Consider the following 25,276-nt stretch of genomic DNA (forward strand, 5'->3'; position numbering starts at 1 on the left):
CTGGCCACTCCATTGTCGACCTGGTTAAGCCTGTAATGGGCTTGCTAAGAAAAAAGGCCCTCTTAGTATCCACTTAGAGAAAAGAGTTTAAAAAAAATATTAAGTATCTGTTTTATTATAATTAAACATTAAAGTAAACATCCAAATCCTTAAAAAAAAATCTAACAGAGTAAATATGTGTCAGCACCTATTTATTAATGACATATTGTTCCAATGTGGTTGCCATGGATGCAAGAGTGCAAATAAATTATGTATTTTTCATTACAAGCGTGTAAAGTGACTTATGCTTTGTTGGCCGTCTTTGCATGATATTATGTCATTAAAGCTTCATTTTCAATATTGTAGACTCAATTTATTATATTGTACTTGTGGCAAATGTAACAAGAATCAATCACATTATCCACACGAGAGCCTACTTAGAAATGCTAATAAAGTGTGGAGGAGCTTTTTAAATTGAAAAATGGATGATTATCATCTACAAAAGTTACAAGTTTTAAATCTAGAATGTTTACAGTATGTAACAATAGAGAAGAGTTTGTAATGAACAGTTTGCAATAGCATTTATATCATTTAAATTTAAGTTTTTTCTTCCTGTTATTCTTGTGTTTTAGTGTTCCTTTATGAAATTTAATACTTTAATAATGTTCTTATTACTAAACAATTGTCATTTACACTTTATTTTCTCTCAGTCATGAGAGATAAATGTCTAATTGCTAGATTTTTCCGGTAATACTTTGGCTAGTAGAATTGATTGGGTTAACTGTAAATATTGGCATTAATTTACTACTATTTACAATCTTTTGCAACCTAAAGCATAGCTGGTTATTTATTTTTTAGTGCCTTTGTTCTAATCATGTAAGTTATATATCTGCAATTATCCCTACTAGGCTGTGAGAGGTGATTTGTAAATCCCTAGCTTTCATGCTTAGGACTCTAGACGTCTGTGTGGAAAGGAAAATTGTAAATGAACACGAATCTTCTAAGATGAGAAACGAACAAAATTGGGCAATTTAATTTTAATAAATGGATGAAAAGCAGACAAGAAACCTGCATCAGAATATGCTCGAACAAAATACTTTGATATAAAACTTTTACTCTATTAAAATTAAACTAATAAAAGAAAGGCTGCAAAGTTGCTGTGTGTGCTTTTATCTTATAATAAAATGCCGTTTATTGTGTAGATTTTGGTGCTCTTTACAAGCAGGCAAAGCTGTTTGCATGAATAGGCAATGCATGAGCAAAAAACTTGTAATGAAAGAAATCCATAATTAATAAATAGTTTGCCCAACCATGCAACCATGACATGTTGTCGGCCAAAATAGTGTTTGAATACAAACATTACATTACTTAAACTTTTAATGTAATGTATCTATTTGGACATTCTGTTTTGGAATTTGCAGTGTGTTGTTTGATGTTTTGACAAGTATGAATGACATGGTGTCATTTAATATAAATATCCTTGCTTCTTTAGGGCTGGCTAATTGTACAGACTTACCACACCTTGTAGGTTAAGTGATGAAACTGAGTCTGAGATCAAGTTCAAATTAGCATTAGAAATGCATTTCAAACTCATAATTTCTCTTCAGTCCAAACAGCAAGTGTAGATTACTAAATTATTAATATTACAAAAAGTTATTTTTCAGTTACATATCATTTAATGATAAAAATTTTACCATTGTGTATTCTTTCACTAATTAAATACAAAAAGGTGGCACAAAATTTTACTATTAATGGCAGCACTTGCATTCGTAGACGACAGTACCTAATCAGTGGTTGCCTCATTAGTAAACAAAATAAAATTTTAAATACAAGTGTAGGACCGTAATGAACATTTTTGTAAATAAAGCACTTCTGTGCTTTAAAAAGTCTGCACCGGATTTTCATATTGAGTTGTACGATGATGGAGGGTGAATTTCCAATTACCTGACGCAACTCGTAGTTAAGTAATTTGGCTTAAAGGTAGATGATTAGGCTGTCCTTGCATATTAAATTTAATAATTGGAAATAAATCTAGCTAAGGTATAAACTAAAAAATTCTGTGATTAAATACATGCATATTAATATCAGGTTTATTTAGTTTATTTAAGGTAATTAAATATAATTTTCTTTAAACAGCAAAAGTTTCTCACAGATTAGTTTTATTATACGTGGCAAACGACGTCATTCAGACATGCAAAAAGAAATCTGCTCCGCAATTTGCAGAAACTTTTGCAGAAATACTAGCCGAAGCAACATTATTGATCAGGTATTTTTTATTCTTGTAATTGGTTTAAAAATAAATATTTTATTTTATTTTAAAAAATTTTTTAAAAATTCTTACATTAATAAAGAGATGAGAAGATTCGGTCAATGGTTGAACGTGTTTTTAATGTCTGGGATCAGAGGAACGTTTACAGTTCGGAATTCATTGACGAGCTGCGTGGAATTTTATGTAAGTACTTTTAATTAAGAACTTATTTTTAATGTAAATATGTTTAAATATTCAAAAAATTTTTTAAAAATCAACGTTTAAAATTCACTTGAGAAAAGATATGAATCTAGACAAAACTTCATTTGTGTGATTAGTAATCTATAAATTCGATATAAAGACTTAACAGTTATATTTAGTAGAATACATGACAATCCTTTAATCACAATTCCACATTACCCAACACCGGAGTAAAGTTAATTATGTACAGTACCTCAAAGCCTGTTACCGGTGTGAAATTAACATTTAAAAAAAAGAAACAAAAAATTAGATTTCCACAAACATTTTCGAACCTTCCAAATGGTTCTTCTTCAGGCAGCAACGAATTTCCATTAGAATGCCATTAAAAAAGAACAATATTCAAAATTTGAATATGTTTAGGAGATGCTATCACAGAAAACTACAATGGATCCTAAGATTCCAAGTGCCTAAAGGTCACGAACACCCCAGGTTCCCATTTATTGTATGGGATGACTTGCAGTTACCTGACTTTGTAGTAGAAGTTTTATGTTATGAACCTATGTTCACACCCCCTCCTATGACCAGGAATTTGAACCTCATCCCTGACTTGGAGACTCTACTGATAGGCCTACCAGACACACGAAAGGAATATTACCATTGGAAGGCCATGCACAGAATTAAAAATACAAAGGACCCTTGCAAAATAATGCAGTTGAGAACAAAATTACAATGCACAAACCATTGGATGCAGCAAAACGGGATCATGTTGGTCAGGGCCGACAAGAACAAATCTTTTGACCTTGTGAGATGCACTATACATGATGGCTGTTATTAGAGTACGTTAATTCAACACAATGTGAGACCGTGGACAGTAATGTGGTGGACAAGTTACAATTGAGGGTTAAGTGGTTCGCCACTACCAAATTGGCTAAACGCCTAGAAATAGGGGAAATATCCTGATTGACTCTCCTGACACACCTAGGCTATTTGCATTTGCTAAAACTTGCAAACAGGGACAACAACTACGCCCTGTTGTCAATAAAGTGAGGGCACTGACACACAAGCTTGAGAAGCTCACCCACAAGTTACTTTTTCCACACTTAGAGGGGTACATTTGTACTATAAATAACTCTGTGGACCTATTAACCCTCCTCAGAGAAATCAACTTTCTTCCACAATTTCTCACGGTATTGGACTTTAAATCCTTATACCCTTCGATTCAACTCCTGCCTAGCATTTGTGCCTTCAGGGATATCCTATTCTACATTGTGAATGATAAAAGCTTACATCAGCAAGCGCTAGGAATGGCACATTTATTATGTTCCAATTCGTTTTTCAATTCAATGGTACAATATACGAACAAAGAGTAGTAGTCCTGATGGAAAGCCCTGTCTCAGGAGACTTGTGTGAGATGGTAATAAGACAACTGGAATGCAAGATCCTCTTTTGCTACCTCCCCAGCATCATTTTGTATAGGAGGTACATACAGTACATAGATAATATAATCATTCAATGGAAGACATCTTCAGACATCTCAGCCTTTGCTGATTCTGTTAATGACAACCTGTATGGTTTAACCATTGATATTGATAAACGCACCCTATGGAGGTCCTTTTTCTCGACATTAGCATTAGAATTGAAGGATCGGCAATCCATACCGAGGTGTACCATAAACCGGAAGAAGAATCCATATACATACTGGTGGAGTCTTGTGACACACATCAATATAAAATTGCAGCTTATAATGCCTTAATTAGAAGAGCACACACACACTTGTCCACACAGCAAGCTCTCACACCGAACTGAGACGTACTCATCGCATAGCCATGGACCATGGGTACCCCAAGCTCACCCGTAAATTAATCATCAGGTTTTACCACTCCCAAGAAACACTCGAAGTCCACTCCCATGACGAAGACCAACCTGATGATGATGAAAGGATCCCATTCACTCACAACTAGGGAATTCGATCCTGGCCCTTATTTCTAATCCTGGGATTTCGGGATTCTACTTAGTCGATTCCGGGATTATTTTGGTATTGAGGGTTAATAAAAAATAAAAATTAAGAAAATCTTACAGAAAGCTCTTTAATCAACAAAATCAAAATTTAGACAAAAATCAACGTATTTTACGGTATTCACCTAGCTCTTCTAATCACTCTAACTAATCAGACTTAGAGTCAGACTAACCAGACTTAAAATCACTCAGTCTTCATGTTAAAGTTATTCTTTTTCAAGCATAACTTTAAACTTACATAAATTGAAAAAACCTTTATGTAACAAACTATGCAAATAAACATTGAAAATTAACAAAAATCTCTCAAAAAGTATTTAAAAATAATAATAATCAGTCACATTTTTCTTAAATATAAAGAAAACTAATCTAATAGGAACATTTTAATTTGAATTTTCAAAAATATGACCTGAGAAATAACAATGCATCCAGTATCTCCATCACCAAGTCTGCTTCTCAATTTGTTGCACATATATTGCAGCTGCTGAGAAAGCACTTACAAGCTCTAAATTTTAATGTAGACGAGTTCTCGAGCATATTATTTATGTTTATTATTCAATTTAAATTGGATGCACCAACCAGAGGCTGGTGGGAGCGCTCACTTAAGGGTGATGATATTCCTCCATTGAATGACTTATTAGAATTTTTGAAGGGTTATGTTAGAACTCTACAGCCAACCAAAAGTGCTCTTGACTGCACCAGAAAATCGATTGGCGCCCACGAAAATTCAAAAATACAAAAAATGAAGTATATTACCAGGTAACCCAATGAGAACTGCTTGCCTATCATTTTAGTTCAAAGTACAAGAAGTTTTATGTTAGTTAAGTAACACTACATCAGCGTGTAGTCTGAACAAAGCTGCTTGCACCTTTATTTTCTAGATTATGAGAGAAAAAAGAAACAAAGAATCACTCGTTTTCAACAATATATTTGATTTGTATTGGATCATTTGAGGTACAAATATAAGGTCAGAATAAGCCATTAATTAATTGCTATGCCAACATTTCATAAAATTCAGTCTATCACTATGGGCCTTTGACTTACAGATTGACTTGTAGCGATCTTTATTGTAACTCTTTAAAAATACTGAGTCAGTTATTTTTTTCACTTGACTCAATGTAACATAGGTAAGACCGATAGATGTCTCTTTTTTCCCTATATCTATTTTGATTTTTGGAAGAGTTGTTTGGAAGACCCTATGATTTATGTATAGTCATTGAGTATGCTAAGGTAAAGGGAAACTGTCTATGAGATCGCAATATACTGCCATCGTTCGAAGAGCGTGTTATGGGGATTATTGGAAACAGATTACTATAGATGAAAGGTCCCTGATAGCTATCGAATTTCACTAAAATAAACAGAGGAAGTGCTGGAGGGTGAGCATTAGGAACATATATAATGTAGCATATAGTTCCTAGTGAACCATTGACGAGACCTCCTTGCACCATAAGTTGACTCTCAGCATGATTCTGGCATTAACTGAGAGATTCAAGTACTTGGAGAGACCAAGAGCTGAATCATCTTTGCACGAAGAGAGGGCAATATCTGGAGTGTTTTCATATGCTATATAAGCAAGAGGGCATCCAGTTGACTGCAAGTAGTCTTCGTTGCTTTGTTTGTTGGATATAGCTCTACTGCCGTTTGGAACTGATCAAGTTCATCTCTGGATAAATAGGCTTGATTTCTTGTCGTCAGTGTTCATATCTGTATCAGAGAAATCACCCGAAGCTAGATATTGTAAGACATCTGTGAAGGAACTATCTGCACTATTTTGTCTATGAGAATTACTAAGTTCAATGAACTTCTCAAAAGAATCAAATGCGAATCTACCTTGTTGGGACATTACATCGTAAAAAACACTCAAGTAGAGAGGAGTATCTTTAACAGGAGGAAGCTGACAAAAATCACCAAACAAATAGATAAAGAATCCACCAAATGGCTCATCTTTCTCGGGGTTTATCTCCCTCAATCTTCTCTCGATCATGTAAAGCATTCTTGCACCAATCATTGACATTTCATCGATGATGATGATGAATTTGAGCAACTTCATCTCGTTCTGGAACCTCTGTGCAGCTTCTCCATTTAGAGATCGAAATTTTGTACTAACGATAGGAAGATGAAGAAGAGAATGAATCGTAAAGCCATCAATATTGATCGCTGCTGTTCCAGTGGGGGCACAAACCTTTATAGCATCAGGTCCTATAGCTAAACTGACCTATCAAACAATTTCCTTTATCACAGTGCTTTTCCCAGACCCTGCCTTACCTTGAATAACCAGTTTCTTCTCACAACGAATAAATTGAAGGGTTAGAGACTTTATTTGGTTATCAACAATATCTAAAACTAAATGTTGGTCAGATGAAAAGTTAACATGGGACAGTCAGCTATTTCTGCTCGCCTTCTTCAAGCATTCTTATGTCTTCAAGAGCTCAGAAACATCATTCATAGTCAGAATAAAAGAGGACATGGAATTTCAATCATGAGATAAATCAACCAATCTATGGCCTAAGGTTGTGTCGACAGCAGTACCTCTGAAGCCAGTGGCAATCATAAATGGCTCCTGTATATTGTCGTTATTAATCCGCTCAGGAAGGAAGCCTTCTTCCTCTGGCTGTGGAAACTGTAATTGTTCTACCGCATCAATGCCACTCCTCTTATATGCTTCAAACCATGTTTCACACCCAATTCTATCAAGAATACTACAGAACTCACCATGGAATGGAATGTAGAGAATGCATTGGAGTTTGTAAAACTGCTCTTGTTTGTCAGGATCTGTATCAAGCTTGATTCGTGGAAAAATTCTGACACCTGCATCTTTCTTACGACAAATGAACCTTTAACCTCTTCTATACCACCTCTTTGCAAAATCAATCAATGATAACTATGGTAGAAAATCTGGTCTATTCTGATATTTTTCAACTATACTCTGCCAAATCAGAACATTTTCATCAGCTTGTTGGATCAAAACACCTTCAATCATCATCCCTCACTGTGAGAGATAAAATCTGTTGATGCACGATATAAAGGCCAGCCCATTGTAACATGCATGACATCCTGAGCTGAATAGTTCCGCTTACCTAATGTTGATATCATCATTTTCTGAACTATAGACTTTGCTTGAGTATCACCAGTTTGGCTAGTCACTATGACATTCAATACATTCTTATAGGATGTGGAAGCTGTTTCACCTTTGGATGCATATTTGGCGACATAATTTAGAACAGCTTGCTGACTAATAATTGGGGTGAAGTCAGTGTTGGCTCGCCATATCTGAGTGAGAAGAGGATTATATCTGGCACACCAAGCATTGTTCCACTTCGGAATAAATTGAGGATAACCATTGGGAGAAGCTATGTCACACGTTTCATGGAGAGGCTTGGGGAAATCATACCTACATTTCAATTGTCTATTCCTACCTTTCTCTCTGAGACACTGTCTACTACACACTGTGTGCAATTGAAATGTGTTGATCAGATGGCCAAGATCTTGAAGCCTATCATCCTCAGCAACATCACTGAAAAGTCTTCTCGATGGATGGATTTGTGGTCTATCATCTGAAGATATTGGATTGATGGCAACACAAAGATTATCGAAAAATGCCTTGATTTGTTCTTTCGATTCGTCAGAGAAATTTTCTGTGTTAGGTATGGGGCAATCTCTCAGCCAAAGAACTCCATGCAAACGAAGACTACCCCTATGTTGCCACTCAAATCTAAACCAAAAATCGGTCACTCCAAAAATTGGCTTCAAAACTTTCTCCATGAAAATAATACTCCTACGCTGGAAGAACCAAGAGACTAAGAGAGGATTATTGTGCATGAGAGTTTGACGCTCGATGTCTGATATCGAAGAAAGGTCACGATCAGGAGCTAACGATTTGAAAAGATGGGGCCAATGATAATTAGCAGCTGAGAGTGTCCAAAAAACGGAGAGACAACCAAATTGCTCAACCATTGCTAAAAGTTCAGAACATTGAGAGCTCCAATATGGCTTTGTTGATCTAAGGTTGGATGTATAGACCATGATTTGTTGAAGAAAACTTGGATCATTACTGATTCATCTGGATCATTCCCTTACTTGTTCAACATTCGAATGAATAAGACGTATATAAATTCAACGTATTATATATGACGTATTAGCACGATGTATATAAATTCCAGAAAAATGCAGTGCCTGGTGTCGCATCATCGAATTCATTGCAAAGAAGCAAAATCGGAGATCTCTGGCAAATCTTTTATCATGGAATTCCACAAGAAACTTAGTACTCATCTCTTGTCAAGGATTTTGTTCTTGGTTGGAGATAATCACCATTTCTAGTGGGAAAAAGGCAAGGGAAAGCTCTGGCTATATATCCCTCTTCATTGAATTCATTGATAGGAGTTCCTTCAAGTTCAGGGTAAGCTAAATTGAGTCTTCTAGCAATATGATGCTCGTGATCAATAGTATCGATGAGAGGAACGAAACTTTCATCAAGTTCATTTGAATCAAAATTTATCTCTGAATCAATCTGAAGAGAGGGAAGAAGTTGACTGATATAGCCATCGGAGGGTATAGCTCTGAGATTTCTCTCACTTATTTTTATGTTTCTATAATATATATTATGAGTTTTGAGCCACTTAAGTGCGGCTGGCAGCTTATCAGCACGAGCATGGAACTCTGCCATGCCAGCATGCATTTCTTTCTGAGAAACTATTGTTGTTACTAAAGATTGAGGATCAACGGGAAGCTCTGTAATATAGGAATCTATACACTGGTGAAAATTTATCACGTTACCACTGTAGGAATATTGAGCACCTCTGATTCTATATAAAGTAATTACTGGATTAATTTGAGCAATAAGCATCTTCAATATAAGTTAGACCCTGCAATTTGGGTGGTACTTCTCCAGGATTCATATTATTTCTAGCAGAGAATTTGAAGGGATATTTTTTACAGTGATTACATCTTCCTGATCTGTCGACTTTCATATCTGGAGAAGCTCTGTTGCAATTTGAGCAGGAGTTAATAGTAATAGCTGACAGAGTTGCATCAAACTGTAAACCTGAGTTTATCATTTCTTCACTGTATTCTGTGAGATAGTTGAAGTCAATGTGATTTACAAGGCCCTGAACATGCACTGTAATAGGATTTGCTCACATTGTGGGGATTGGCTCTTGAGAGTCTCTTGGAGCTCCCTTTGATGCTCATGCCTAACCCAATCACTCTCTTTTGACATATGAGGCATAGCAAAAATGTAAATGTCTATTGTAAATGTAATGTGGGATTTCTGTCGTGTTACCTTTGTAATACGACAGAAATCCAAAATTTGGCAGTTGGCAATAGAAAACAAAGGGCGCGTTTTTTTATGCAGCGAAAGTGTAGTGAAATGATGTCACAAGCAGCGTTGCCCATTTAGAAACGGGTTTCAGAGGATTAGCTGTAAAGTACTTCTCGAGCACTGCATAAAAAAAACGCGCCCAAACTCAATTGACAGTCCAGGCACTAGAAAGCACAATCACTGATTCGAGGCAGTGTTGCCAGATGCTTTTAGTGTTTGTAGCCAAAATTTTCAAAAAAGTAACTCAGAAGTAGCCAACTGAAAAAAGTTCCTTTTTACTAACCCAAGATTTGACAATAAAACGTTTACTGTGATTAAAGTTATTGTTTTTCCAGCAATAACTTTAATCACAATAAATGTTTGCGGCCAATTTACAGCCCTGTAAACTGATTGGAAATAAGGATCGCATGACTCAAAATATATGCACACCCGGCATGCAGGAAGCAGCTGCCAAGCAAGTTATATATTATAGTACATACAATTAGATTAGTTTTAAATATATTTAAAAAATTTATATATAATATGATTACATTTATTTATTTAATATTAACTTATTATCAATAATATTATCATTTTAATTAATTTCTATACATTTAAATTTATATTACTGAGTATTTATTTAAATATAATTAAGAAAGAGTTTAAAGAATATTAAACTCCAAGAAAATGAACCTCTGATTGTAATTCCTAAAAATTTGTTTTTTACATGATAGATAATTGCTGGATCCCTACAAATAATTGCTGGATTCTTATGTCTAACTGTTAACTTTTTAAAAATATCAGTTTTAATATTAGAAATTACACAATTAGACTAAATATGAAAATTAATTAAATATGAAAACTGAACCGAATTAAAAAGTTTTCTAAATATGAAAACTGAACTGAATTAAAAAGTTTTCTAAACATGAAAACTGAACCGAATTAAGAAGTTTTCTAAACATGAAAACTGAACTGAATTAAAAAGTTTTCTAAACATGAAAACTGAACCGAATTAAGAAGTTTTCTAAACATGAAAACTGAACCGAATTAAAAAGTTTTCTAAACATGAAAACTGAACCGAATTAAAAAGTTTTCTAAACATGAAAACTGAACCGAATTAAAAAGTTTTCTAAACATGAAAACTGAACCGAATTAAAAAGTTTTCTAAACATGAAAACTGAACCGAATTAAAAAGTTTTCTAAACATGAAAACTGAACCGAATTAAAAAGTTTTCTAAACATGAAAACTGAACCGAATTAAAAAGTTTTCTAAACATGAAAACTGAACCGAATTAAAAAGTTTTCTAAACATGAAAACTGAACCGAATTAAAAAGTTTTCTAAACATGAAAACTGAACCGAATTAAAAAGTTTTCTAAACATGAAAACTGAACCGAATTAAAAAGTTTTCTAAACATGAAAACTGAACCGAATTGAAAAGTTTTCTAAACATGAAAACTGAACCGAATTAAAAAGTTTTCTAAACATGAAAACTGAACCGAATTAAAAAGTTTTCTAAACATGAAAACTGAACCGAATTAAAAAGTTTTCTAAACATGAAAACTGAACCGAATTAAGAAGTTTTCTAAACATGAAAACTGAACCGAATTAAAAAGTTTTCTAAACATGAAAACTGAACCGAATTAAAAAGTTTTCTAAACATGAAAACTGAACCGAATTAAAAAGTTTTCTAAACATGAAAACTGAACCGAATTAAAAAGTTTTCTAAACATGAAAACTGAACCGAATTAAAAAGTTTTCTAAACATGAAAACTGAACCGAATTAAAAAGTTTTCTAAACATGAAAACTGAACCGAATTAAAAAGTTTTCTGAACATGAAAACTGAACCGAATTAAGAAGTTTTCTAAACATGAAAACTGAACCGAATTAAAAAGTTTTCTAAACATGAAAACTGAACCGAATTAAAAAGTTTTCTAAACATGAAAACTGAACCGAATTAAAAAGTTTTCTGAACATGAAAACTGAACCGAATTAAGAAGTTTTCTAAACATGAAAACTGAACCGAATTAAAAAGTTTTCTAAACATGAAAACTGAACCGAATTAAAAAGTTTTCTAAACATGAAAACTGAACCGAATTAAGAAGTTTTCTAAACGTGAAAACTGAACTGAATTAAAAAGTTTTCTAAATATGTTAAAATAAAATTAATTTAATTCAAATTTATAAAAACATTTAATAATTAATTTAAATTTGTGATCAGTATGGCTCAAACCTAAACAATTCACACATAATAGGACTACCTGTTTACCTACCTTCTGTTCCGTGCTCAGAGGTACTGATGCATACCCCTGGGCCATCACCATTGTGACCAATCTTAACCTCTCTGTTCTGCACCATAGGAACTTGTCCAATGAATATATTGTCTGTCATGAGCTCATCCACAACAATAACAGGTACATCTTTATTAATGTATACTGTCCTCGAGAGGCTAACTTGGAGCAAACCACAAACAACATCCAATGTGTTATCAACAATTTTAATAACGCTAACTTCATTCTACTTGGGGACATCAATGCACATTCTCCCATCTGGGGCGGCAAACAACAAGACTGATGCGACGATGTCTTTGAGGAATTTTTTGCTCATAACAGGTTCCAGTTACTCAACAACCCTCACTCACCGCTGACTTACACTTCTGCCCAAGGTGAAACATGGATAGATGTGACTACCTGCAGTCTAAGTGACCACACCTACATCTCATTTCACCTTCTCAGCACTAATTGCACCACGGGCACTCCCGCCCTTCCTAAATACAATTACAACTTGGCACTGGCTGACTGGACCAGGATGCAGAACTTCCTTAACTCTAACATTTCTGATTGCTGCCATAATAATAGGGATGACACCAGTAGCACACTTGATCATAACATTACAACAATACAGCGTGCTTGTGAACTCTTTATTCCAAAAACTACTACAAAATATCGCTCCGTCCCTTGGTGGACCAATCAGCTCACCAAGCTTTGCAAAACCAACAATAGACTGAGAAGTAACTACCAGAAATGCAGAACAGAACCCAACCGCTCTAACCTTAAGCATCTCTATCTTGACCACCAAGCTATATATAAGAAGGAAATCAAAGATGCCAAGATTCATTCCTGGCAGCAGTTCTGTACAGCAGCTTCATCTAATCCTTGGGATTATATAACAAAACTATGTACTAATAAACTAAGAAAGACACAGGTCCTGGTCAGCAATGATGCAGTGTCCACCAACAATAGTTTCTTTGACATTATTAATAGACAAATGAGCTCTTTCTGCATCGAGGACTGTACTGACGAAGATACTCTCTGGCACAAAAACATAAGGGAAGAAATGAACGCACCTATTCATACCGGCCACACTCCCGACTTCAGCCATGATGAAATCAATTACGCCTTCTCAACTCTAAAGGACAATAAGGCACCAGGCATTGACAACATCAACAGCAAAATTGCCAAAACCATCTGGAGGCTTATACCTGATCATATCAGCAACATGTTTAACGGTTGCCTACATAACGGCATCTTCCCAAATAAGTGGAAAGTCGCTAAAATAATTTTGATTCCAAAACCTGGTAATCCTAACGATGCCAGGCCAATTTACCTGCTGCCAGTCTTTGGCAAAGTTCTCGAACGTCTACTGACAGACCGCCTGGTTTGGCACATCGAGACTAACAACATCTTTAGTGATGCCCAATTCGGCTTTCGCCAACAACGGTCTTCTGCTGACGCCATTCACCATGCCACAGAAAATATCAAATGCCTTCTCAGTATGAACAAATATGTGTTGGCCGCCAGCCTTGACATCTCCAAGACTTTCAACTCTGCCTGGTGGCCACTCATTCTCTACCATTTTAAGCAAACTGACTGTCCAGCTAACATCTATTACCTTGCCAAAGATTACCTGAGCAACCAGAAAGCCCTTCTCCAGCATGGGTCACATCACGTAGAAAGAAACATTGTCTGTGGGTGCCCACAGGGGTCGGTCTGTGGACCACTCCTGTGGAACCTCACCTTCAATTCCTTTCTAACAGAGGACTTTGGCCAAGAAAACATTACTGCCTATGCAGATGATGTCCTCATTTTGATCAGCGGCAATTCCCGGGCAATGCTAGAGAAAAGAGGCAAGGAAACATTCGATAAAATCCATAACTGGGGCATTGGGCATAAGCTTAAGTTTAATCCTGCTAAGACCACCTGTATTGTTTTCAATAAGCCTGGACAAACGAATTTCTACCTCTGCACACCAACAATCCGAATGAATAATCAGTCCATCAGAGTGGAAAAAACAATCAAGTATCTCAGCGTCTGGCTTGACCACCGCTTGAACTGGGACGAACATATAAAACATATAACTAACAAGACCAACATGATTTTCCAAGCATTTTCTCAAGTTGCACACAAGAAATGGGGCCTAAAATCTGATGTTGTTAGCATCATTTATGAATATATTTTTATTCCCATCATTACCTATGCAGGTGGCAGCTGGGGCTGGGCTGCCAAAAAGGTACACCCAAGCAGGAAATTAATATCGTCTCAACGTAAAGCCTTGATCCTTATCTCTGGGGCCTACAGAACCACGCCCAACAGGAGTCTACAAGTCATTACTCATAAACCGCCTATCACCAACATTATCCTAGCCAGGCATGAGCTTTGGAAGCTCAAAACTGGTCATGATATCTGTACTATCACATGCAACATTCCTGCCGCTAATTATGAGAGAATGAATCCAGTCACCGACCTTACTCCCCCGTACATCCACAACTACATCAGCACTGACATGCCTATCAACCCTGACTTGGAAATCTACACGGACGGCTCAGGAATTAATGAAAACATTGGCTGCGCCTTCCATTGTACTCCAAGATAAATACGAGATCCATCACCAAATGTATAGGCTTGATAATCTTTGCAGTGTTTTTCAGGCTGAACTTAAGGCCGTTCACATGGCAATAAGCTGGTCTGAACAGAACTCCTCTAATAAACAGATTGCCATCCTCACTGATTGCCAGTCCGCCATTAACCTGATCAACAGCAGGCAGCTTCATCCTCTCACTGTTGCGATCAAAAATCTCACCCAGAATTCATCCAACAGTTACAGCATCAGCTGGGTTCGCGGGCATCAAGGTACTGCTGGAAATGAGAGAGCAGACCAGCTGGCGAAGGCAGCCGCTAACAACAGTGCACTGCAGCCCATTTACAACAAAATCAGCCACCACAAAATCATTAGTCTTCTGTATAATGATGTTCTTCACCACTGGCAAAACTCCTGGCAACTTAACCCCTTCCGCTGCGCTTTTTTTTAAAATTTTTTGAATTAATTATGTTTAATTACATTAAAAAATATTAAAAACGAAAAAAAAACGAAAGAAATGTGTTAATTTTGAAGAAAACACTTCAAAGTACAATTTCCTTTTTCTCGCCTTAGCGCGAAACTTGACACTGATGAGTCATTGTTTACACAGCTGGATGACCTTGAGAACAGCTGGTGTCGTGTTTCGCGGGACATTCTCATGAAACTCTCGGGAGGAGAAGGGTAAAAAGTAGGGTGAATACTAGATGGCGGATATTTCAAAACTTTTTTTTTAAAATTACGATTTTAATTGAAATTTCCGACCCCCCCGACTTAATTAAACGTAATTATAAAAAAATCTATTAATTAAAAAAATTAAAAAACTATCGGATGTTGTTTTTTACATCAGAAAATAGCTTTAAATAACTTTACCGAAGTAAAATCGGTGCGCTAGAAGTTTAGAAGGATAAATAAAGTTCTATAAAAAAATCCCATAAAAAAAACAATTAAGCGTTAATTGCCCATCATTAAGGGTTAATTAAAATCGCAATAAAATTTTTTCGCGCGGGAAAAAATTTTTCAAAAAATTTGGGGACTGAAAATACATCCGAAAGTCCAAAAAAACATTTTTTTTTCGCCGATTTTTTTTCTCCGAGGGTCTAAAACACCATTTTCTGTGTAACACTATGTAAACCGATCGAACTCAGTTCGATTGCGGGTACGAAGGGGTTAATCATAGCAACCAAACCTACCACTTCATTTCCAACATCACCGAGCACCGCAGCTATACCTGGATTAACAACAATTCTCTACTCACGCAGTTTATTACCGGTCACGGGAGGTTCTCCTGCTATCTAAACCGGTTTACGGGAAAATGGAATCCTCTTTGTGCCATCTGTAAGGAGGTGGATGGCCCCGATCATTATCTTTACAGATTTATCTGTCTACAAAAAGAAAGACTTGAAATTGAACTCACTGCAGCAAAACTCAACATTTCCTGGCCATGCCAACAGCTAGACCTCTTTAAACACAAAGAACTATATTCAGCCTTTGTAAATCTTGTGCGTATATGAATACATTGCACTCACCACCACAAGAGAGTAGTTCCTTTCTCATTTCCTCCTGTTTCATCGCCTCTGCTCTAGTCCTACTGTAAATATTGCACATACGCTACCTCAATTGTATCTGCTTTCTATTTTGAACCGTATTGTTTTGTACTTTGTTTTTGTACTGTATTGTTCTGTATTTAAACTCCAACTGTATATAACACTTTATATTTTGTTTCATATCCTCTTATTACTGTAACCTAGTCATTAAAATATAAAAAAGTATTAAAAAAACTTAAATTGCCAAATTAGTTTGGACTATAGTAATGCTAATCTTAATTAATATTGAAATTTGGTTCAGTTGTAGGCAGTGATGATGATGCCTTCATCTTATATAGGCATTAATAATAATAAATTAATTTTGAATTTAATTAAATTGGAAAATTTTCTTGGAATTGTGGAAGAAAGCTTGTGGACAGTTGCATAGTAAGTCTAAATTAATATAAACTGAAGCTATATATTAATTTCAACAAGCACGTATTGTGTTTGAGTTGCACTCCTGACCGATCTCACCCTTCAGAATTTTATAAATGATTTAATTAAATTTAAAATTAATTTTCTAATTATTAATGTTTATATAAAATGGCAGTAATTAACTCAAATGTTGATATTAATTAATTGAAGTTAGCATTAATATAGGCCAAAATAATCTAGCAATTTATGCTATCTCCGTTAAGTTCGGAAATCTATAGTAGTTTATGGATTGTGTTGATGTACAGTAGTGGCCAAAAGTAGAGCTACCCTTGACTCGTGTTTTAAAAATGCAACCTTTCTTTGTTCACCGCCTACTACATAATTAATGTTGTGATAGTTGAAAAGAGCACAAAAAAAGTCAAAATACTCAATGAACTCGAACAGATTTTATTTTAAATCTGATTTACAAAAGAAAAAACAAAGTTTTTATATTATGTACAGACACAATGAAGTGACATTTTTTCCCAACACCAGGCTAGTTGAATCTTTTATTTAGTTAGATTAGTATCAACTGCCGTTTCAGTGTCAATAATTTGCTAGAGATATCGAAACCGTGTTGTATTTTCTTATTATGTACAGACACAATGAAGTGACGTTTTTTCCCAACACCAGGCTAGTTGAATCTTTTATTTAGTTAGATTAGTATCAACTGCCGTTTCAGTGTCAATAATTTGCTAGAGATATCGAAACCGTGTTGTATTTTCTTATTATGTACAGACACAATGAAGTGACGTTTTTTCCCAACACCAGGCTAGTTGAATCTTTTATTTAGTTAGATTAGTATCAACTGCCGTTTCAGTGTCAATAATTTGCTAGAGATATCGAAACCGTGTTGTATTTTCTTATTATGTACAGACACAATGAAGTGACGTTTTTTCCCAACACCAGGCTAGTTGAATCTTTTATTTAGTTAGATTAGTATCAACTGCCGTTTCAGTGTCAATAATTTGCTAGAGATATCAAAACCGTGTTGTATTTTCTTATTATGTACAGACACAATGAAGTGATGTTTTTTCCCAACACCAGTTTTATTTTAAGTCAAAAGTAGAGCTATCAAAGGAAGTATGCAGATTTGTCCAGTATTTTTAGGACAAAATATTAGTATTTTGTGGCATAACCAGAGCTTCTGATTACTGCATCACATCTACATTCCATTGAATCAACTAAGTTGTCAAGCAGTGGTTTGAGAGTCTCATACCATATTTTTTGAATGGTAGACCACAATTCATCTAGATTCGAATATGTATGCTGGCATATATGGCACTCAACTTCATCCCAAAGATTCTCTATAGGGTTGAGGTCTGGCAATTGGGCTGGCCATGTCATAAGATTTACCCTTTTCTGTTAAAACCATTGCTTTACCAAATTTGCTGGGTGTTTTGAGTCCTTGTCCTGTTGGAAGATCCATTGAACGACGTGCATGAGGAAGCATTTGATTCTGCAATATGTCCCGATAAATGGTTTGATCCATTGTTCCATTAATTCTACGAATTGGACCGATTCCCTTTGCAGAGAAACATCCCCATACCATTATGCAGTCACCACCATGCTTTATTATAGGAACTGTGTATTTTGGGTCATATCTCATGTTCACTGGTCATCTGACATATTGTATACCATCACTAGAGAAGACATTGAAGTTAGATTCATCAATCCATAACACCTCAGATCATTTTAATTCAGTCCAAGTGATGTGTTCATGTGCAAACTCTAACTTTATTTGTTTTTTGCAGAGATGAGTGGTTTCTTTGCTGGTCGTCTCCCATGTAATCCAAAACTAGTCAAACGTCTTCATACAGTTCTTAAGCTTATATCTGGGTTACCCACTTCATGTTTAATAAGTGAAGCAGTCAAACAAGGGGTTGGCTGCACTCGTATGCCTGATCAAACAATCCAACTGTGGTGTTGTTTTTCATGGTCTACCTGACTTTTTGGCAGAAACAATGGTCCCATATATTTGAAAACACTTCACCACTTTTGCGACAACAGTGTTATGCACATTAAAGATTTAACCAATTTCAGTAAAGGTCTTTTTATTCTTCAAACGCATATCTACCATTCTTTGTTTGATATCATTTGATAATTGTATTCATTCAGACAACTTAGTTGATTCAATGGAACATAGGCGTGATGCAGTAATTAGAAGCTCTAGTCTGAAAATACTGGACAAATCTGCATGCTTCCTCTGATAGCTCTACTTTTGTCATAGTGTAAAATATAAAAACTTTGTTTTTCTTTTGTAAATCGGATTTAAAATAAAATCTGTTTGATTTAATTGAGTATTTTGACTCATTTTTTGTGCTCTTTTCAACTATCACAACATTAATTATGTAGTAGGTGGTGAACAAAATAGAGGTTGCATTTTTAAAACGTGTCAAGGGTAGCTCTACTTTTGGCCACTACTGTAAAATATCTATTGAACTGCCTAAATGCTTTGTGGATCTTACAGAAAATAGTGTAATTTAATTATATTTTACAATAATTACTAAAGAAATTAATTTATATATATTGTCCGTTCCACAGCTAATCCGAAAGTTCAATCTGTATCTCACAAATTTGTTGCTGAGTTCAAGGTATGTTAATTTATATACTCGATGTAACCATTTTGTTATTTACAACTTTAAACTTACAAACACCTTTTTATAATTTTGAAAAGCCTCAAAAAGTAATGGAAAAAATAAGGAAAATTAAGAAAATAGAACTGGAAAGTGTTACCAAATTATCTGCCTGCAGCTCATCTAAACTCGACTGTTCTTCATCCGATATAATTTACCAACTGAAAGGTACTTTTTAAATTTGTTTTCTAAAACATGTTTGCTCTAAGATAGTTAATCATATTTTAATTTGAGGAAGAAATAGCAGCCATTCATTCAGAAATAACAGATATAGAATAATTCATAATGTTCCAGACTGGAGATAGCTTTTGGACAACTCACTCTTCTACATGTAGTGCTTTGAAATGCTTAAATCACTTTTTGTGTGCCAAATTTGTTCTTCCGTACCTTTTCGGCCGACAAACAAATCTTTCTGGCAATCACATGTACTTTTTCTCAGTTTTGGTTTCATTAACTTCAAAGTTATTTGTGAAAATTAATTTTATATTCTATTTTTTGTTTAATTTACACTTTTAACATTTTAAATAATGTTTTATCCATTGTAACACATTTAATGTAGAAAAAGTAAAGTTTTCTTCCGTATTATGATATATTAGGCACCTTTCTGTACAATTCAGTTTGAATTGTAACAGTGGCAAGCCATGGTGCCATATGTAAGCATTGTACCTAACCATGTCTACTCATGGTGACTGTACATATAATATTTTAATATCTTCAATTTGTTTGCTCATTTGTGATGGACCACAGAGAAAAGATGTCATGTAACCATATTTATTATTATAAAAATTAAAAAAAATCAAAGAATTTATTAGATTCATCCAGTAAATATAGATACAAGTATGGTGAGAACATTTTCTGCCTTATCTCAAGTTTTTAATTCTTCATCAAAATTCTAAAATAAGAGATTCAATTCCACTGATTTACTGTTAAAATTTGAGGTATATATTTTTCTCTCAGAACAGGTCTTTGTTGAATTAAATTTATTAGTGATTCAGCATCCACTTCATAATTTACTCTATTTTAATTGACAGAAAGGTTAATGTATATTACAGGAGGTAGGCGCTAAGAAATTGTGAAAAGAATGTTTGAAGGAGGGTGTGGACATAGTAATATCAACTGTATATGGCAAATAACATTGTGCTACAGTGCATAAACTGCAACCAACCAACCGACCTAAACTGCCACATATGTCATTCTGCCATGACCATATTGTGTAAAAGATTCCATAGAAATCATCGGTTGGCAGCAATTTATGGTACCATGGCTATTCATGGCCACAGTTTCAAACCAAATTGTATGAAAGGGGTCTTATATGATAAATCTTCCTTTTAAAATTTGTATGAACTGTAAACAATTTAAAGAAAATTTTAAAAAGAAAGATTAGAACTGATTAACTTAATATAATGTGTTTGATAATTTTAATATTATTTTATTCGTTCCATAATAGATAGGACGCATGGCCAGCAAATCGTTCATGAATTCGACGAAGCTGTTCGTTGTCTCCAAGAATATATTCAAATTGTAGAAAAAGAACTTTATGAAAGAACACAATTGATTGAACTTTTGGAGAAAGGAGAAACATTTTATAATGCACAGAATGGTGAAGTGAAAGTAGTGGCAAATGTAAGAAATCTTTAAAGTCTGTATCATTTTTGATAGTTTTTGTACTAAGTTTATTATTTATACATTTAAAATTTTATCACCTTAAACATTTTATAATAACAATGTTATTCTTGAGAATAGAAAAACATTTTTATTTTATCTAATAAAATAAGACTGTATCCTGCTCATCAAGTTGTTCACATACTCATCGACACCAATGTTTGAGCAAAAGCAGACTTCTTACAGAAAAACAAAGTGATATTGCTTAAGAAGGATGTCAGTTATGTTACCGGAAAACTCCAAATTCAAAAAGAATAAAATGTCTTGTGCTGTACGAGGTGTAGAAGTTTGGCCCTTGATACCGCGGTGTGAATTATTTTTTCTTTTGTTCTTCATTAAATTATAGCACTTTCCTTTGTCTTACTGTTAATTATTGTTTACAATTAATTTATAATATGCTCTTAAGAGGCTGACTCGAGTGTAGAAAATAACAAAGAAATTTAAGCTAGAGATAGAAATGTTTGTTTGTGTATTCACTATTAAAGACACTCTGTGATATAAAATTTGTCATAAGAATATTTTGTCAGTTTCATGTCTTTTTTTTGGAGGTTTTAGTAAATATGTAATTGTTTTTTACACGAAAGTCACTTTTTCTCTAACTTTTTAATGAAACTTTGCTCATTAACACAGAATGTTTCATTGTCCTATTATAAAAATGAAAGATTGATGTCAAATTGATACAAATGTGTAAACTATTTCAATAATTGATTTTATTTCTAGTTAATACTTTGAGTATTATTTATTTATTATTAATTTTAAATGTTTATGGAAACAAAAGGTAATATATTATCTTTAAAATATGTTTAAGTAATGAAATTGAGTAGTAAAATAAAAATTAAACTACGTTTTGTTGAATACACTAAATGATTTTAGGTTTTTATAAATAAAGAAGCAGTCAATTTATTCAATTAGATTAGCATTTTTAATGTACTTTTAACTTTTTCTTCAACTCTCTTCCGTTAATTTTGACTACTTGTTAGAATGGTCTGAACATTTAAAACTATTAAAGTTTAACATTTCTGATTTAAAAAGTGATGTGACACAGCCAAATATTTTTCGTTTAATATTGGAATTACATTTTCCAAACATTTCCAGTTTGAAACTAGAAAATGTAACCAGGACATTTAATTTTGTTTTATTTATTCTTAATTGAATCAACAGTTTTTACATTTGTTAAATTTTGCTTTATTGGAGGACAAATTCTTTCAAAATTTTACCAAAGGTCTACCAAAGAATTCAAATGTTGCAGTTCAGTGAGCATGTTCAAATTCTTTGGAAGACCCAAAGATAAGAATTTAATTTACTACTGTTATAAAGTGAAGAGGGGGTGACAAACCCAAAAGCACTGGTGACATTTAGAAAGTTATGTTAAATCTATTCTTCAATAAAGCATAATTTGAGAGAGGTTCTAACTTTAAACCAGAAATGCTTGAGCATATTAATGTAACTTATAATTCAGAAGTGGCCAAGTTTACTCAGCAAAATTATGTTTTACATATGTAAGCAATATGTATCAAGTTTATAAAAGGAAATTATAGAGCCTAAGTTAAGATCTAGAAGAGCTATGATGTGGCAGTTTAATCACTGTGGTGATATTAAACTGCCGCAAAAATGTTCAACGTTGGTAATTTGAATTTCTAACTGGTGGAAAGGAATTTGAAAATGAAGTTAAAAACACTTTGAAAGCATTAATCCTAGGAAATAGATTAAGGAGTTTTTAAAAGTTGTTTCGAAGAGTCATTTGATATTGCTAAATTGCCATTTAGGATTAGCAGGTTTATATTTTCGAGATTTTAGATTCTTACAAGAAAGATCTCATAAAAGTTAAATCTATTATCTATAAAATAATAGTCTTGATAAAGATATTTTAAATTAATTAATAAGCTAAATGTTTAAAAGTTTTTACAGGGTATTTCTCTCGAATATACTCGATTTGAATTGGCTGTAAAAGGTAATGGTTTAAGATATACAATAGAAACAAGTGCTGTCTGGCACGAACACTGGAAAAAGTACAAGTTGTGCTCTAATGTGCTAAGTTAAAATCTGTTGATAGTATGCAAAGACAATTTAGACAAGTGTTTAAACCCTGTTGCACCAACTGCTAAAAGCATAAAGAAATGGTATGATACATTTTTAGCTGCTGGAAGTATGTTAAAGAGACACGATGGTGGCCGTAGAGTAGCAGAGGAGATGGTGGGAAAGTTCAAGCTTCATTTGAAAGAAGTCCCCATAAGTCACTCAGACAAGCTTTGTGAGTGTTACAAATTTTGACAGTGGCATTCCACTAAAACTATACATTGCCAACATCATTGCAATCGTCACCAGTGTGACAGTAAAACAATGTATATGGCAGGTGATTCTCTACAGTCTTGATGTTATCACTGTGACTACTGGAGTGCTCAAAGAGATATGAAGATTTATTTCAATGATATTTAGTGGTTTTCCTTTCAGACAAAACCTGTTTTTAGGTTAAATCTTTAACTGTTGATATTTCACAGGAAAATCAAATTGGGTACATTTGAGGGGAGCATCCTGTATGTCTGTCATTCTTATGGTTGTATGCAGTCTATTTTAAACTTAAAAAATTGTAAAGAGAACTTTTTTATTTATAATTTGTTAACAATTATTGTTTTTTTTTTTTTTTTTTAGTGTAAACTTTACTTGGTCCTATTTATAATAGATAATTTTCTTACATTTAGGCATACAGAACATTTAGTGGCCGAGTAAAGAATCAGAAGAAGAAATTAGATGAGTTAATTTCAACAATACCTAGCCCTATTCCATCGCCCTGTCCAGATGCACCCTCGCCTACTAACAGTGATGAAGGACCATTACTATCTCCCCTGCTAGAAAGTAAATCCAAGTTTGAAGGTATTGCTAGTTTATTTTAAAAGAAACTAATAGTGATTTATATTAAACCTGAATATTGTTTTTTTTTAGATGAAGAACCTCCAGAAGAAAAGCCAGTGAAAGTTCCCGTTCAAGAAACTAAATCTCCTAAACAACCACCAATCGAAATCGTTCTGCCACAGAATAAGCAGTTGCAGTTGCCAAAACAAACCATGACACCGCCACTTGCGGCAAAGCAGTCTCCTCGACCAGGTGGTCTGGAGGAATCTGGTAATATATTTTTTTATTCGCATTATGGTTAAATGCCATAGTAATGAATGAACAGGTATTGGATTATAAAACACTAGATTTCTATCTTTGAGAAACTAAAATTATCCTTTATTTAGTAAAATTTTTGACTCTCTATTTGTTTGCAATGAATACAAATGAATGATGTAGAACGCAAAGTTAAATTTGATTCCTTAACAGTAGAATAATACAGTTAACGTAAAACATAAACTACAATATGAAACCCTTTATAATGAATTATTATTTAATTTATTATATAAATAACATTACTGTTACTTGTTTTTGTGGCTGGCTCATTGGAAAAAAATGTCTAGTGCTGTTTTTATAGGGGAAAAATTTATTAATTATAAAAAATATACACAAATTAAATAGTAAATGAAGCTTTTTAGATTTTAATTGGCAAATTCTCTTTTTAGGTCATCAATATATACTTATCTGCTTTCCTATTTTCAATTGATACAGTTGCAAAGTTATCCAGTTGTCATTGACCTTAAATAAGTTTCAGTAAATTCTCAGTTGAAAAATTTCTTCTGTTGCTTGTAACATTCGCAACCATTGTTAACAAACCGTTAGGAACTAATTCCATTAATTGATTTGCATGAATGTATTGCAAAGTTTTCTATGGCCCAAATATATCCAAAAGGCTCCGTGTCTCTCTAAACAATACAAATTGTTTCTTGACTGTTCTGTTGTATTCTTTAACATACTGTTGAAAATATTTTCTTTGAATTCCCTTCATTTGTCTTTGATAACCCATTAGAAAATGCATTCTGTTTTCATCAAAACATGTTTTCTTTTAAATTTAATGGGAGCTTTCAGCTCAGTTTTCAAGAACATTCAAATCTCTGGCCATTTTTTTGGGGTTTTATAACTGCTTTCAGGAAATTGGAATCGGCTTAGTATTGTTCTGTAAAAAAAAATTCATTATTACCTGAAGTTATTTGGATGTGGTTCTTTGATTGATTTTAGATTATAGAAATTGTGACTTCTACCCATTATCATAGCTTTGGTCGCCCATATTTTTATAATTTAACCTATTATCTTTTAAAAATTGCTTTATTGTGGAAGACAATTCAAAGCTTTCTTGAATTGGAATTTTTTTTATGAACTTTTACTTTGGCTCATTTTTATCCATTGGTTTCCTTTCACTTGTGTAATGTAGTACAGTAGATTCACTTACTGAAAAAATGATAATTTCAAAATTGTTTAATACAACAAAATATACAAAAACCTTCCACACCTTTTCTTGT

At 33.9% G+C, this 25,276-nt stretch overlaps 1 protein-coding gene across 2 annotated transcripts in view; it reads left to right on the plus strand.

The window, feature by feature from the left end:
* LOC136984647 (regulation of nuclear pre-mRNA domain-containing protein 2-like) overlaps positions 1-25,276 on the plus strand; it is a 59,527-nt gene that overhangs the window by 30,115 nt on the left and 4,136 nt on the right. For both annotated transcript variants that reach the window (XM_067281728.1, XM_067281718.1), the window contains exons 3-9: positions 2,116-2,245; positions 2,331-2,431; positions 19,135-19,184; positions 19,268-19,394; positions 20,674-20,849; positions 23,588-23,759; positions 23,829-24,008. In XM_067281728.1, coding sequence (XP_067137829.1) covers positions 2,116-2,245; positions 2,331-2,431; positions 19,135-19,184; positions 19,268-19,394; positions 20,674-20,849; positions 23,588-23,759; positions 23,829-24,008 — 936 coding nt within the window. The remainder of the gene's footprint in view (positions 1-2,115; positions 2,246-2,330; positions 2,432-19,134; positions 19,185-19,267; positions 19,395-20,673; positions 20,850-23,587; positions 23,760-23,828; positions 24,009-25,276) is intronic.

Source organism: Centruroides vittatus, unplaced genomic scaffold (assembly GCF_030686945.1).
Source record: "Centruroides vittatus isolate TY-2023 unplaced genomic scaffold, ASM3068694v2 contig_120, whole genome shotgun sequence".
NCBI lineage: Eukaryota > Metazoa > Arthropoda > Arachnida > Scorpiones > Buthidae > Centruroides > Centruroides vittatus.